At 42.4% G+C, this 16545-nt stretch overlaps 4 protein-coding genes across 8 annotated transcripts; 3 read left to right on the forward strand and 1 right to left on the reverse strand.

The window, feature by feature from the left end:
- The first annotated feature begins 562 nt into the window (after positions 1–562).
- LOC127781973 (uncharacterized) lies at positions 563–4962 on the forward strand. Of its 2 annotated transcripts, none has more exons than XM_052309050.1 (12): positions 563–778; positions 920–1039; positions 1683–1803; positions 1978–2105; positions 2187–2334; positions 2436–2614; positions 2879–3116; positions 3219–3323; positions 3406–3551; positions 3718–3825; positions 3966–4054; positions 4236–4962. In XM_052309050.1, the coding sequence occupies exons 1-12, from the start codon at positions 710–712 to the stop codon at positions 4777–4779; spliced, it is 1995 nt and encodes a 664-aa protein (XP_052165010.1). In that variant the 5' UTR covers positions 563–709; the 3' UTR covers positions 4780–4962. The 2 variants fall into 2 exon arrangements, with proteins under 2 accessions (XP_052165010.1, XP_052165018.1); XM_052309058.1 differs by having other exon boundaries at positions 3219–3311.
- Positions 4827–8261, reverse strand: LOC127781989 (C-type lectin receptor-like tyrosine-protein kinase At1g52310). 2 transcript variants are annotated; one of them, XM_052309073.1, is made up of 4 exons: positions 8120–8261; positions 7092–7520; positions 6390–6957; positions 4827–5713 (listed from the first exon to the last, which is right to left on the reverse strand). In XM_052309073.1, exons 1-4 carry the CDS (start codon positions 8205–8207, stop codon positions 5131–5133), a joined length of 1668 nt encoding a protein of 555 aa, XP_052165033.1. In that variant the 5' UTR covers positions 8208–8261; the 3' UTR covers positions 4827–5130. The 2 variants fall into 2 exon arrangements, with proteins under 2 accessions (XP_052165033.1, XP_052165026.1); XM_052309066.1 differs by having other exon boundaries at positions 6390–6960.
- Positions 8161–12820, forward strand: LOC127782007 (protein NCA1-like). 3 transcript variants are annotated; one of them, XM_052309082.1, is made up of 8 exons: positions 8161–8574; positions 8922–9241; positions 9337–9568; positions 9693–9838; positions 10944–11031; positions 11112–11258; positions 12176–12325; positions 12427–12820. In XM_052309082.1, the coding sequence occupies exons 1-8, from the start codon at positions 8161–8163 to the stop codon at positions 12472–12474; spliced, it is 1545 nt and encodes a 514-aa protein (XP_052165042.1). In that variant the 3' UTR covers positions 12475–12820. The 3 variants fall into 3 exon arrangements, with proteins under 3 accessions (XP_052165042.1, XP_052165055.1, XP_052165050.1); XM_052309095.1 differs by having other exon boundaries at positions 8465–8578; XM_052309090.1 differs by lacking the exon at positions 8161–8574 and having other exon boundaries at positions 8916–9241.
- Positions 12821–14540: 1720 nt separating this feature from the next.
- Positions 14541–16169, forward strand: LOC127782029 (NAC transcription factor 29-like). Its single transcript, XM_052309107.1, has 2 exons — positions 14541–15163; positions 15326–16169. Exons 1-2 carry the CDS (start codon positions 14609–14611, stop codon positions 15782–15784), a joined length of 1014 nt encoding a protein of 337 aa, XP_052165067.1. The 5' UTR covers positions 14541–14608; the 3' UTR covers positions 15785–16169.
- The last annotated feature ends 376 nt before the right edge of the window (positions 16170–16545 follow it).

The raw sequence follows: 16545 nt of genomic DNA on the forward strand, positions 1-16545 counted from the left end.
ATGATTTATCTTTTTTTATTTACACTAATTTTTTAAATAAGACGAATGGTTAAACGGTGCAAATAAAAAGTCAAAGCGACGAGTATTTTGAGGCGGAGGTAATAAATATTTTAAAAAATAAACTTAACAGATCTCTAATATTTTTTACCTGAAGTTGTCATTCTCCTGCCGTGTGTTTGGATGGAAGTTATAATTTTATCTCGCATCTTGTGTGCGAGGACTTATTAGCTAAAGCGATGTAAGTTCCTTTTCCTTTTAAAAAAGTTGTCCTTATAAGACATTTCTAATTATATAATCGTTAGAACATACGAGTATGTTACTAGTACCTTAAAATAATGCGATAGAAAAATGTGTGGTTAGAAAACGTATTTTCCAAAACGTGGGATAAATAATCTCATTTTAATAATTTGGAAAAAACATATCCAATTGCTACCATTATTGGTAATATGGCCTTACGCATGTGTATATTAGCATTATGATTTATGTCCTTATACTCCTCCTCCCTCCTGTCCTGTATTCAAAAAAAAAAAAGAAAGAGAAAAAGAAAGGATAGGTCAGTGAGGTTGAGTCGGTCGCATATTGAAAAAGAAAGAGTGGCTTGGCTTGGCTCGCGCGGCGTCTCCGAAATTCAAACGGATCGATTTGGTTTTGTTGATTTGATCTGGCCGGACAAGGAGAAGCAGAGGAGGAGAGTTCGAGATCGAGATCCATGGCGCTGCTCTGCTTCCTGCTCGACATGCGGAACATCCCCCCTCCGCTCCTCCACCTCCTCAAGCAGGTGACGTGACGTCACCTCCTTCTTCTACCTCGTGTTGGTGGTGGTGGTGGTGGCTATGGCGGCCATGGCGGCTACTTCTGATCGAGCAAGCAAACTTCAAATTAATTAATTAAGCTCTATATATCTACGCTACGCATGCAGTGCCTACTCCACCTCGCCAACCTCTACGCCGCCATCCCCTCCGCCGACCTCCCCGACCGCCTCGCCCTCTGCTACGTCCACCCCGCCGCCTCCTCCTCTTCCTCCTCCTCGCCTCCTCAGGTTTAATTCGTTTTTCTCTTGCCTGCACTTTCACTTTTCCGAATTTTAGTCTCTCTCTCTCTCTCTCTATTAACTGCCCCGATTGCCATACTTCTTCACTCCCTAGTGGACTAGCAGTAAATGATTGATTGAACCAACCGGCACCATCACTAGTAAATCACACACCACAATCTCTATTATCTGTAACTGCCCTTGTTTCTGACTATTCTTCTTTTTTAATTTTTAGATAATGAGCTTGTTTCTCACTGCGATGCTGGATGTTTGCACTCTGGATTCATCTCTGTTTTTCTTTAAGTTTTCACTCTACATGCTTTGCAAATCTGAGCTGTTTGTTTTACTTGTAAAAGATGGCCAATATACACTGACTAAGTCTGTGGCTCATTGTGGAATTACTACTGTTTTTTATTGCATCATTCATATCTCGATTGATTGCCAATCATATCCCTCACTGAAACTACTAAGCTGCCTTCATGAACAACTTAACCAATACCGACTCACCATATAAAATGTGTTACTGCATGCTCATGTAAGTAGATTTCTATTTACGGTGCTCACTAATCTCAAACCCAGCCAAATACATATTCCTCCCCTCACTTTTGTGAATTTCCCAAACTCACTAACATAACATGTCAACTTCCACCAGCTCAAGGTGGTGTATAGGCCTGGAGAGAAATTTAACCTTCGAGACTTCCATCATGCTGTCAACAATTTGCCTCTCGATGCCTTTCGTCCTAACCAACATGGATCTCTACATACTACTGGAGGTAATAATTATATTCATGCTAACTAGGGATGATCTCCGTGTTCAATGTTTGATCATTTCCATAACCAAACTTACTAGGCAACATAAACGACTGAATCTCTGCTCTCTAACTGAGTACAATGCACGCTCTTCAAATACAAAAAATATTATCTTACTCAATTTTTCTCCTCTGCAGATGTGTCATTAACAAATCTTTTTAGCAATCGAGCTATCTATTCTTGGGCCACTGATGACACCTCCAAAAAAGTGATTGCTTTATCTATGTCTGCACAAAACACACAAGCTCTCCGAAGATCTCTCATGGTGTGGACGATTGTCTTTGCAACTTTCTTTCCAAGGGATCAAGTAACCCGCTTAATATTCCTTTTCTTTTGACATCATCAGGACGCAGCAGAACAGTGTATTACAGTGGAGTTTGTATTGCTGGAAACAGGAGCTGCATTCGTATGTGATGGTGTTTCTGAAAATTCCAATGGTTTCATAGACACAATTTGTGACCTTGAAAACTGTGTGGTACGAAGATACAGTCCTGGTGAGGTTATTGTTTATCTCCTTATATACAAGTAAAACAACCCTCTTGATTAACGCAAACTATAATAGTGTCATCCTGTAACTACAAACTTGGAAATGCAGAGACTCAAGTTTTGCATGGATTAGTCAAGAGGTGGTTAGAAGAGCTAAAGGATGACAAGGAGGAGGCATTGCAGGCTGTATTTGTATTCAGAGTTCCCATTATCAGCACTGTTAATCAAATATCTTGCAGCATGTATGCTTCAGCAAATCACATCATTGATGGTTTTCCATCATGTCAGGTGAAGCAATTTATACGTGTCACATATTACTAATTAACTGTACTGATTATGGTGGTTAATTTCTTTTGACGTTCACTTTCATCTTGTCCTTGCAAGTTTCTGAAGGAATTTTGCCATATGGATTTGGTGATTTCATCATGCCCTTTTTTTAGCTTTTCATTTACTTCGGACAATAACTATCATGTCTCCACACTTTACTTTAAGCAATCCTGTAGCTTCTTGCAGGTTTATGTTACCTATGTTAATCCAGACCATATTGAACAGATATGCAGGTGCCATGGTCGCCCTATTGACCTTGCTAACACAAATAAGGCAAAATGGATGTGCCCAATAACTAGCCGACAGCTCACAGCTTCTGATGTTACTGATACTGCTGTGAAAATTGGGGAACAGACAGTACTGTTTCTTCCTGACTCAGAAGGCGTTTCAAGCTTGCGACGAGCCTCATCCTCCATTTCTTTTGACGTGATTGAGCGCACCAATTTAGCCTCACTAAATGAAGGTAACCAACACTGTTAGCTATTGTGATAGGCATTACATTAGTTAGTCTTTAGAGGCTCTGTATCTTCTCCGTACAAAATTTAATGGCAAACTCTGTTAATAGGACTCATAATTGGGACGCCTCATATTGTGATTCCCAGCTCTAATGATGTTGAGGTTGCTCTTGATGATGAGTGCTCAGATCAGAACACCCAACGTAGGTCTAACGGTATATCTGCAATATGTCTTTGGCTTCTTAAATGGTCGTGACATTTCAACATCTATAGTGTGTATTCTCATATTCTGTGCAGTTTTCTATGGTCTATGTGAGACACTTTTCAAGCTTGATCAGGGACTTGTGTGCTCCTCAAAATGCAATACTGAAACGATGAAGATAGGATCCCTTGAGTGTTATTATCTTCTCCAACCAACTGAGAAGGGACCGATGCTTCTGAGGGTACAGGCGACGCCCCCCGCCCTGCTCTATTGCAATAATAATTCAAGGCACACCGCACTGCACTTTTATGCTGTTTGTTTAGTCCACGAACATCCATTACCGTAATTGCAAGTGTATGTGGTTTGCTTTTGCTTGGTTCTAACAGTAAGAGCATATCATGCTGTAGAGGCTTGCTGGATCTGAAGAGATACTGCCTCTCCCAGTTGTGAGTCGACCTTGCAACTCTACCGGTACCAAGGAAGTCCAGAATTTGATCGAAACCTCATTATCTAAGGTTTGCTAATGGAAATATTATTGTTACATGATTCCATGATATATATGGGTTTCATTGGTTTTGCAACCTCCACCAAAGGTTTTTGTTTTGCCATATACTTATATGGAACTGCACGTGAAGTAACAAATTTAATACTTCAGATTGTGCTGAAGGATTACAACCCTCTACAACATGAGAGAGGTTTTCACTCGAGACTGAATTGTCTGGTGAAGGATAGCCTTCAATTTGGGTTAGCACTTGCTCTTTTTTACACACAAGTTTTTAAATTTCTAATGCTTTATTTGGTGTATGTATGGTTTCTGGTTTCATCTCCTGGCGTCTGTCATGTCATGTTTGGGTGCCAAGCCCAGGACTATGACCAACTAATAAGACTGGATTGTGAAGTTGTGAAGTTGTGATTGATTCTGCAGATCAATTGCTCCGGCTTGTGGCGCGAAGGATCATCATCTTGATTCGTTGAGTGAACCACAAATATTGACATTCCGGGGTCCAGAGGAAAACAAGGTGCTGAGGCTGTGTAGGGAGGAGGGTGGAGATATCCAATCGTTCAGCTTCAGCGAGCCAAAGGCAGCGTCAAAGGAGAAGGCGTCGCCCAGGCCCAGCATCACCGAGGAGTGGGAGCAGCTTATCATCATCGACGACGACTTCACCAATGCCGTCACATGTTCTACTTCTAGGGCCAACCCCAAGCTGCCGTCCCCAGTGAAACCGCTGGGCCTGGACGACAAGACAAGCAGGATTCTGGAGAGGCTGGAAGCTCCCAGGGCAAAGAAGCAGAGGGCTACCACCAGCACACGCACCGGCAACAGCAACACAACTCCACCACCACCAGCGTCCAGCATTGGAGCCGGAACACAGATCAAGAAGCCATTGCTGCCATTTGAACCCAGCGCAAGCCAACCTCTGAGACCCACCTTCAACAAGCTCAGGCGGAAGCCCACTGCAGCTACCTAGCTTGCTGCCATTTTTACTACAGTCCCATGTATAGAGACAGGAAGATATTATCACACCTTCTATCAAATGTAGATATATAGATAAGGTCACTATTACAACCATTCAGAAATTTGTGCTCACTAAACTGATATCTTCTACATAGAGGCCAACTCAAGTACACATGAGCAATGACCATTTTAACAACAAACAGCCCATTGCTACACAAAGGTTAATTTGGTTTGGCCTATGGGGGTCCTAACTTCTCCCCTCAAGTACTTCTCCTAGTACTAGTTAAGCAGACACTTCAATAGATGTGCTGCCAGCTGACTGACATCGGAAACTACTGAATCGGTTTTCCTCTAGCAGTGGATTTCAGCGAGGAGTCCGAACCTCCAATGGTAACATTGGAGACGTAGCGCTAGTGCTTGTGCCGCTCCTCAGTTGTTCTGATGCTGCTGACTTTAGCTCAAGTTGCTGGAGCTGATGGACCACATGAGACATCCTTGGTCGCACCGAAGGGACATGCTGGGTGCAGGCATAGACCAAGTCAACAACTTTCTGGATGACACCTACATCTGGCAACTCCTGAATCAGTGGGTCTAACAGCTCTAGGTACCGGTGTGACTGGACTAGAGGTGTTGCCCACTCAAATATAGTCTGCCATCCAACAGACTCGACAGACTGAGTAGGCCGACGGCCACTGATGATCTCTAGAAGGAGCACACCAAAGCTGTAGACATCGCTCTTTGTTGTCAGTTCATTCCTGTATATGAATTCAGGAGCAAGGTACCCGTAGGTTGCAGCCTTCACAGTCCTCTCGTGCATTACTTCCCATGGTACAAACTTGGACAGCCCAACCCCCATCAGATGGGAACCAAATTCCTCGTCAAGTAGCACGTTGCTTGCACGGATATCACGGTGCACGACCTGCGGCTTCACCTTGTCATGCAAAAATCTGGATCAAAATGAGCACTGGTAAGTAAATAGCAACTAATAGTAGCAAAACAAAACACAACGCCATAAGGGTTTGCATTGACGTATACGCATTTGGCCTAATTTTAGTTCCACGGGAACCCAAACAACACTCTTGAGTAATATAGCTTTAAAAGATTATATGGATGTAGAAGCCATCAATATAATTCGAGAACTCTAGAATCATGCACCTGCAGCGATAGAACCGTAAGACAACAGGTGGCTTCTCTAATTGTCTTTATTATGACATAATTAAAGTGTAAGTATACTTAGTGGTTTCCCATGCATGCTACCACGTACATTTATGCAGCCCACCGGTGTCAATTAATAAGCAACCAAAAACATATAATGATCAACCATGGGAGCTGAATGACGGGAAACAACAAAACTCTGAATCAAACCTTGAAATTTAATGCAAAGACAAACCATCCTAAAATGGTAACCCAAATGAGTTCCAAATAGGTCTGGATATAAATTAGTGCAGGCAGGCGCATGCAAGCGTTACGAAAAATCTGCATGCACACGAGTGCACGCAAGCTAGGTTTATGCATGGATCTATGTTAGAGGGACCTAAACATCTCAGTAAGAAGTAGAGTAACATGTTTGTGAAAAATAGGCAAGTAATCAAAGATTCTGTACAGATGGCTAGGATGACTTACGCGATCCCTTGTGCAAGAGTTGTAGCAACTCTCATCCTCATTGGCCAATCAAGGCACCGCCCTCCTCTGGGGACATGATGTAGCCAAACATCCAACGGCCCATTGGCAACAAACTCATAAACAATAAAGCGGTCACCATGATCGTAACAACATCCTTTTACTGCAACTAAATTAGGATGATACAGCTTTGCAACTCTCCCAATCTCAGAGTAGAAATCTTTTTTCCTTTGTAGGCTTGATCTCTTCAGCCTCTTGATTGCTACTCTGGATCCATCTGGCAAAATTCCGCTATAGGTTCCACCAGTCTTTGCATTCCCAGGAAGCCGGTTGCCCTCACTGAAGTTCTTTGTGATTGATCTAAGTTCTTCACTGGTGAACACTTTCCATAGCGGCGGAACTAACGCGGTAGCTGAAGTACTGGAACCTTCACGCGATCTTCTCCTCCTCTTGCTTCGCCTATAGACAAGTAGCCAAACTACTACTGCTAGAGTGGTCAAGAGAATGAATCCGCTTACAACGACGAGCACTATGAAATACTCCTTGTGGCAGTGATCATGGTAGCATCGGTCTTCTGACATAAAGTAGAGTTGATCAGCAGTACAGAACAAACATATTTGCATATGGTGAGAGGAAATAATGATTTGTGATAAAGAGATAATAGATTATACAGATGGCACCAGTATTAGCAAAAGGGATACTCACCATGATTGATCATACAGATGAGTCCATGTGAGTCGCTGCATCTTTTTGCGGTAAGTGCGGCATGGGTATTGGTAACCAAAGTGCATGCATCATTGGTGGTAGCAAGAGCACACCCAGTAATGCTGCAGTTGGCGCGCAATGGGTCAGCAGGGAAGGCAGTATCATTCCAAGAAGATGAATCATCGGACCATTTCCAAGCAAAAGCCGAGGCAGTGTTGTTGCGATGACCTCCGACCCAGCATCCAGAGGGGGAAGGTCCACAGAGAGACTTTGCAAGATTGAGGTCTTGAAGTGATGATAGGGCAGCCAAATGAGCGGTGAAGTTGTTGCGGCAGAGAGCCTCGGATCTGTCCCAAGAAAGGGGTGTAGGTATGTAGATGAAACACTTGTCGAGAGCAGGAGTGATTTGCCAACCATCAGGGCATGATGCTGCAGAGAAATGGGTGGCAGTTAATAATAATAATAATAAGGTAGTAAGTATGAATAATGAGAACCCTGGCATCTGATACAAGGACGACAGTAGAGTATAGTGAAGTTAAAGAAGAAGGTGTGACAGACATGAGGATGAACACAACACAGGTCGTAAATTAATTATTAATAATATACTACTAGTATCCCCATTACATTTACATGGTCGTGCGGAGAAAGTGTAGCCGAAGAAAGGGTGTAGGTGGCGGGGAAAAAAAGAAATCTTGTTTTATATATAAATTTGTGTGCGAGTGTAGAAGAAGAAGAAGAAGAAGAAGAAGATGTAAGAGAGGAATTCGTTGCTTGTTTGTGACAGACAGATTGATGTGGAAGAGTAGTTATTAGGAGGGAGGAAGCAAGGGCAAAAGGAGAGTAGAAAGAAGAAATAGAAGAGAGATGCATGCAGGTTGAGGTTGGCGAGAGAGATAGGGAAAGAAGTGATGGATGCAGCGCCCCTAGTACTAACTGGAGTAGTAGGGATCTAGTCAAGTGTAGTAGAAGCAGTAGAGAAAGAAAGTAGTACTCCTATGAGGCAGGCGAGGCGAGGAGGGAATACATACAGGTGGAGGTGGAGGCGGTGGCGGTGAGGGAGGCGGGCAGGATGAAGAAGAAGAAGAAGAAGAAGACGCGGAGGATGGCCGCCGCCATGGCCGCCGATCCGTGTCTTCCCTTGCGGCCTTGCCCTTCCTTCCTTGACGATGAACAAAGAAAGAGGAATGGAGTAGAGGAGGGAGGAAGCGGTGGTGTGGTGGGGTGGGGACTACCACCATTAATGCAAATGGGCTATCGGCCCAACATACTCCATTATGGGCTTCTGTGGGCCTACTCCTCGATTCGTTTGCGTTGCGGTGCGTCGCGTCTTCCTCCTCCTCCCGTCTTCGTTGTAGTAGCTTGTGGTTGGCAAATCAATCGAATCGATCCCCTCTCATCCGCTCGCGGACACAGAATCTCTCCTCTCCCTCTCGGCGCCCAGGTTCTCGCCGCCGCCCGCCCCTTCCTTCTCTTCTCCTCCTACGTACGTAAGTATCGATTCCATGCCCCCCTCCCCCATCCCCCATCATCATACGATTTCTAGGGTTTCATGCATCGGGGATGAATCGTCCATGCGATTTAATTCTATTCCCTATTACTATATTATAATCGTATATAGAGATTGATAGATAGATAGATAGATTCTTCTTACAACAAGAAGAATAAACCAACCCCAATTTTTTCCCAACCTCTATCTAATAATCAAGCTGCTCCCTACTTTAACAATCTCTCTCATTCTTCTCAATTCAATTCTACTACTGTACTGCATTTAGTCTCATGCTTAATTGAATTTTCACTCAACTGCTTGCCACCAATCTTTCTTTCATGCAGGTAAATAATCCACCTACGATAGATACGACCAACCCCATTATGAGCTCTCTATGCCCCTTTGCCAAACTCGCCTCCGCTGGCGCCACATGCCCCGTAAAATCATCATCAGACAACAAAACCACCATCAATCACACCGACGACGACGACGACGACAATGAAAAAACTGGCAATGCTAACACCGATCCTCGTGTGGTGCCACCAAAGTGCCCCTTTGGCTATGACTCCAACACCTTCAAGCTTGGCCCACTCAGCTGCATGGTCTGCCACGCTCTGCTACATCAAAGCAGCAAATGCACCCCGTGCTCCCACAAGTTCTGCAAGTGTGTAGTATCATATTTCAATACTAGCTTTCTACTAGTAATTCCTTCCGTCCGTCAATAGTATATACCTTCTGAACACTGGATTTCCTTGTCAGGGCATGCATATTGCGCTTTAAGGACTGTCCATTGTGTGGTGCTGACATCCAAGGGATCGAGCCCGATGATGAGCTTCAAGGCCTTGTCGACCGCTTCATTGATGGCCATGCCCGAATCAAGAGATCACATGCTGCAGGCGATGGGGAAGCCACAAGTGACAACAAGACCAAGGTCATTTACGAGGATGTCTCCATGGAGAGAGGGGCTTTTCTGGTCCAGCAAGCAATGAGGGTCAGTTACACTCAGCTTCTTTTACCTTTGAAATTTGCATATATCCTTCATCCTCTGCTCTGTATTAATTTATTAATGCTCTATATATATATTTTGATAATACCTCTGACTTTTACATATCCAGGCCTTTCGTGCACAGAACATTGAAAGTGCAAAGTCAAGGCTCAGTATGTGTGCACAAGACATCAGGGAAGAGTTGAAATCTAAACAAGACAACCAAGAACTGTGTTCTCAACTTGGAGCTGTGTTAGGAATGCTTGGGGACTGCTGGTACGACAATTTTCTCTTGGGGACTGGAGGATATATGTGAACCTGCTATTGATACGTTTATAGCCTACTCCTACTCCCTCCGTGTCTAAATAATTTACATGTTTGACTTTCCCATTTAAACTTTGACCATTATTTGCTCTTAAGTTGTTAGACTTAATTGAACAAAAGTTTGATTCTTATATTTAGGACATAACACACTTTAATAGCATGGCATCATTTCTTGTGTTTGTAAATATATAACAAAAAGACTAGTGGTCAAAGTTCAAAAGTGAATCGTGCCTGCTATCAGTCATTTAAAAACGAAGGGAGTATTGAGCTAAATTCTTGCATGCTTTTTTTTTTCTTCTAATTGAGAGAACAGTTCTTAACTTTGAAATGTCTGTAGCTTTCCTCAAAAGAAGAGAGATGCTCAATGCTTTGTATCTGTTGTGCACGAGGGCCCATTCTAGCCTTGGCCCGTTCATCTTTCTGCTCATTCAGTGCTTAGTTATCTTTCATGTGTTCTAATACCTGAATTTTCTATGTTTTGACTAGGCATAGAACTTGCCTTCCGAACAAGGGAAAGGTGAATCTTGTTGTAATAACGTTTGTTCTCCATTAAAATATTAAAGTGTTATGTGCCTCAGCGTGTTCTACAATACTGATGCACAGACCACAGAGGTTGTCTAGCAGGTTGTAGGCTGATAGTGATGCCAATTATGACTGGTCGCAATTTGTCTGAATAGAAGTATATTCACAGCTCGGAAAACGTGGGAAACCTTTAACCATGCCCTACACCAGCCAGCATACTGATGCCAATAGCAAGCTGATAGCTTGTGTAATAGCCAGCTACCAGCTACCAAGAGCCTAGTTCTAGTCAGGATGTCTGGTACCTGCTCATATAAAAGCCTCAGGGTCTGTCATAAGTTGTTGCTGAACTCATTGTGTTTCCATGTCACTGGACGGTGTTTTGTTTTTATCCCTATGTTATAATATCTGGCTGAACTTTTTCCATGAATTTCATTGTGCTCTATTATTTTTCATTATATTTGTGACACATAACCATGGCAGTATTTAGCTTATTTTTTCTTTGTTTGTTCACAATTGACCTCATTCCATGCCACAGTCGGACCTTGGGAGATGCTCCTTCAGCAATCACTTACTATGAAGAAAGTGCTGAATTCCTCTCAAAATTGCCCAAAAAAGATCTGGAGGTTGTATTTTGTTGTTAATATGATCATAATAGCATGATAGTAAGTTCTCATGTTGATTTAACTTTTGCATTCATCTACAGTTGGTCCATACTCTCTCAGTTTCACTAAATAAAATTGGAGATCTTCGCTATTATGATGGGGACCTCCACTCAGCAAGAAGCTATTATGCGCGTTCGTTGGATGTTCGCAGAAGTGCAGCAAAAGAACACTTAGCTGTGGCTTCCCAGGTAATTACTGTGTTACTGATTAAGATTAGCTATAAATACAAAATGGGCTGCTGTTATCATCTTAGAAACAGAAGGAACCTTATTCATCACTCTCTTTTGTCCCTGCTCTTTTGTGCTAGCTCTTCCATATCATTACGCTAGTAGATGTATCTTATATGTTCCATGAAAATGATATCAACAGATATTGATCAAAAGTTCTTCCTTATCTTAGATTTTTATTATACAGGCATAATTAGAAATGTTAAGTGTTTAAATGTGTATTAGATACCATATCAATGAGCGCTCCAATTGCACATGGACCAGTAGCTATTTTATCCCATAATTCATGGTCCTGGTACTGATTGACACTGCACATAATACATACTAGTAGGCAGAGAAAAATGGATGTAAAAAAGGGGTTCCTACACAGAATTTTTGTATTCCTTTCTCTGAAGCAAATTGTTGTCTGAAGTCTGTGGTAGCAAGTGCCAGACCATACTAGGAAGTTTGGCAATTTGCCATAAATGATGGCTACAGATCTTTTAACCTATATTTATGCTTGTTCCCAATTCAACCGTGCCAATAAAATTGTCAATACCATTGAGATGATGGCTTTATTTCATTACTTAGTCTGTGGCCAAAAAATTGGCACTGCCAAAATTTTGGTAACGAAAACCAATTAAAACGCGTACACATAAAAAGTATTGGCTACAAACCAAATGAACAACTTCACAGAAATTTGTACAACACACAAAATGGTTGCAAACCAAACAAGCCCTTTATCTTCTCTAAATTTTAATGTCAGTAGAACCAAAAGAAGATAACAAAGCATTTTGTAAGATTGTGGTAGGCTTTAGCTGCTACATGGAACAGACATATTCTTGAGTGTTTTTTCTTTTGCTGCCGCTATTTCATGATCTGTCTACTTTTGGATATAGGTCATTGACGTAGCAACTTCTCTTGCCAAAGTTGCGGATGTCGATAGAAATCTTGGGAACGAAAGCATGGCATTTGAGGGTTTTGAGGAAGCAATTAAATGCCTTGAGAATTTGAAGCTGGAATCTGGAGAGGCCAGTCTTGAGCAGCGGGTAGCTACTACTTATCCTTGTGTACTGCCTTTCATCCATGCGCTCCTATTTGTGGTGCTCTCGACGACTGACTTTTATCATGTACTGTAATACTTTTGCAGCGTCTCTCGGTTCTCGACTTTCTACAAAAACAATTGGATGACAAGTGATATGCACGGTTCTAATTTGAAGAGCACACTCACAGGATATATGTACTATCCATAATGAGGATCAGCTCCAGTACGTAGACTCTGTGATGCATATGGAAGGGAGTTGCTCCAGATCGAATGAATGGTAACTGGTGTGTATTTGAGGTTTGCTGCGACACAGAATAAATACTTTCGAGTTGTATATGTTTCTTGTGTCTGCCACGGGTGGAGACCTCTTTGAGTCCCTGAGGCACCACGGAGACGAAACTTCTCGGAAGTACTGGTTCCTTGTTGCCTCTGCCGTGTTATGTGAATGTTATCCCACTGTATATTTATTGATGATATAATATAAGAAAAGAACAGCACAGATGTTTTGTATCGCCCTATCAAATTTAAGTTGTTTTGCATATTCTAGCGGCAATTGAGATAATCTGGATGAGGAATCTCAAAAGTCAAAAGAAATCAGGTTTCTTTGCTCTTGCCTTGTGAGAGACGGATCTTTGACAAGAAGGCAAGCAAGTCTTGCTTGGCAAAGTCCGCAACTGATGCAAATTTGACTTGTGCAGAATACAGCTAGCTAGTTTATTAGTCTAGTCTGATGTTTCTGCAGGAATTTAGCCACATAATTTTGGAAATGTTGCATGGTCTTCAGGTTTTGCATAGCCGATTAGCCGATGGTGGTGTAGCTCAATTCATTTGATTTTATTTGATTTTATTGAATTTTGTGATATGATAGATCAAACTGATGAGCCAATTAAGAGAGGCCTGATTTGCTGGCCCAGGTAGATAGAGTAGGAATAATTCGATTTACGCGCGGCGATGGTGATTGAACCGAACCGAACAGTATAAATTACTAAGAGATTGCGTGTCATTCCATGCATCTTAATTTAGTCACGTTTGGAGGTCGATTCCGGTTGAGTGACCGATCGAATCGAATCAGTCACGTTACATGTATATGTACTCTGCCGGTATATATATGTATGTATATCCGGCGCGGTGGGTGCGCGTCGGAAGAAATACTTGTGTTTCTGTCAAAGATATAATATACTCCTACTTATGTTCCTGCGAATTTGGGCTACCATGCATGCAACATAACAATTATTTAGCTTGTAGATCGAATATACTCCTACATGGGTGCTGGCCGGAACTGTACTGAAAATCTACTCCCTCTGTCAAAAAAAAAAAAACAACCCCTGAGTTTCCGTGCCAACGTTTAACTGTCCATCTTATATAAAAATTTTTTATAATTAGTATTTTCATTGTTATTAGATGATAAAATATGATTAATACTTTATGCGTGACTTATCTTTTTAATTTTTTTCATAATATTTTCAAATAAGACGAACAGTCAATCGTTGGACACGGAAATCAGGGTTTGTCTTTTTTTTTTGGACGAAGGGAGTAATTAAGTGTGTAGTACTGTATTTACCAATCTAGTACGAGAGGCTGGGCGTGCGGATCGAAGGCTTCTCTATACTATACACAAGCTACTGCTGCTGCTTAAGAGCAAGTTCAGAAGCAGACTATAAGCTAGCTATAAACATATTTTAAAGAGATAAAGGAAGAGAGAAAAGAGCAGCGGGCTACAGATCTGTAGCTAGCTGCAGCACGGACTCTAATACGTAATATGTGTATGACAGGTGAGACCAGGTATTAATAGTATAGTAAACAACTATTGTATGAATTGGCTATTACATTGGCTATAGATAATTTGGAGCTAGTAGTTGACTATACTATTAAACTTGCTCTAACAGGAGTCTCAATCTCTTACCATTGAAATTTACGGCCGGGTCGGAAGAAATATATATAAAACTTTACTAGTAAGTAATTAATTTCGGACAATAGATATATACAACGTACTGTTGACAAAATTAACCCCATGGTATTGACATTTGTATCACTGTACTAGATCATACGTACTTTATGTATTCACTTGGGAGGAAGAATTAATTAATTAATTAACGTATGTACTCAGGAATTATATATAATAAAATGGTCTCTCGATCGATCGATCGAGCTAGGTGGCTGTATATATATATATAGGTGGCCTGCCCCCATCCACAACTCTCAAATTTCCATCCTTTTCTTCTTCTTCCATCGATTGCATTCAAATATTGATCAATCACGAGATTAATTGATTGATATCCATATATATATGATGACCATCGACCTGCAGCTTCCGGCGGCGGCGTGCGGTGATCATCACACAGCAGCAGGGGCAGGGCTGCCGCCGGGATTCCGGTTCCACCCGACGGACGAGGAGCTCCTCCTCCACTACCTCGGCAAGCGCGCCGCGGCGGCGCCCTGCCCGGCACCGGTGATCGCCGAGGTGGACATTTACAAGTACAACCCGTGGGAGCTGCCGGCCATGGCGGTGTTCGGGGAGTCGGATGGCGAGTGGTACTTCTTCAGCCCACGCGACCGCAAGTACCCCAACGGCGTCCGTCCCAACCGCGCCGCCGGCTCCGGCTACTGGAAGGCCACCGGAACCGACAAGCCCATCTCCATCTCGGAGACGCAGCAGACGGTACTGCTGGGCGTGAAGAAGGCCCTCGTCTTCTACCGCGGTCGCCCGCCCAAGGGCACCAAGACCAGCTGGATCATGCACGAGTACCGCCTCGCCAACGCCGCCTCCTCCTCCTCCTATACTAGTAACATGAAGCAGCTGGCCTCATCATCATCGTCCAGCTCCAGAAGCGCCAGCATGAGGGTACGTACGTGCTACGGTGCTAGTGCTAACTACATATATATATATATATATATATATATATATATATATATATATATATATATATATATATCCTCTTCCATATACTCCATCCACTGATCGATATATATATATATGCGCAATTATATTCATGCGCGTACGCAGCTGGACGAGTGGGTGCTGTGCAGAATCTACAAGAAGAAGGAGGCCAACCAGCAGCTGCAGCACTACATCGACATGATGATGGACGACGACAACGATGACGAACACAACCTGCAGGTGCAGCAGCAGGCTCAAAGCCACCGGATGCCAAGGCCTCCATCCATCTCAGACTACCTTCTCGACTACTCCGACGACCTCCCGCCGTCCACCGATCAGACGCCATCTCTGCACCTTGGATTCACGGCGGTGAACGAGGGCAACAACAACAACAACAAGAGGCACAAAACTATGGAGGAATATTATTCTATTTCCATTTCCACTGCAGAAATGCTGCATGCGTCGTCGTCCACGTCCAACAACAAGTCGACGCGAATCAACTTCTCCTCCATATTTGAGCCGCAGACGCCTGCAGCTGCGGGCCATCAGCTGATGTCTTCTCACAACGACGACACATCAATATGACCAACCTCCCCCATCAACTATCTAAAGCTAGGTTAGCAGATTCAATTCGTTCAGTCATCATTTCACTACCTACGTACGTTACGTCCAAGCTTGTTCACAATTATTGGAGGGGTTGGATTTAATTGAATTGAATTCTTGTTCATCACAAACTGATAGATAATTAATTAATAGATTAATTGTCAGGAATGTACATACATACATACATACATGTGTACTGGAGTACATAGCTAGCAATTAGTGTCAATTATATACGTTGTTGTAAGTCGTTGTAAGTAACAGTTAATCATGTGCCAAATATATAGCAGTGTTTTACAACAAATTAGTTGTCTCTGGGAATTAACACAAATATATATGTATTCGGATGGCTTAATATATTACACTAGTTTGATCCTCATATACACGCATGCTAGCATGGATCATATTGCAATTCAGAATCCGTACTAAAGGTTTGGCTTTCTTCAATTCCATGAAAGTTAGACTGTTGGCTCAATACTGCATACTCGATCACAGGTTGTCCGAGTATCCAGCAGCAATTAGGCCGAGTTTAGTTCCAAACTTTTTCTTCAAACTTTCAACTTTTCTATCATATCAAAACTTTCCTACACACACAAACTTCCAACTTTTCCGTCATATCGTCTCAATTTCAACCAAACTTTTAAATTTTGGCGTGAACTAAACGTACACAACCTTAATGAAGGGTGGAATTATTATATATTATTATGTATAAATTTCATAATATATATAGCTAAGGGTGAATTATT

This window comes from Oryza glaberrima, chromosome 1, assembly GCF_000147395.1.
Source record: "Oryza glaberrima chromosome 1, OglaRS2, whole genome shotgun sequence".
Taxonomy (NCBI): Eukaryota; Viridiplantae; Streptophyta; class Magnoliopsida; order Poales; family Poaceae; genus Oryza; species Oryza glaberrima.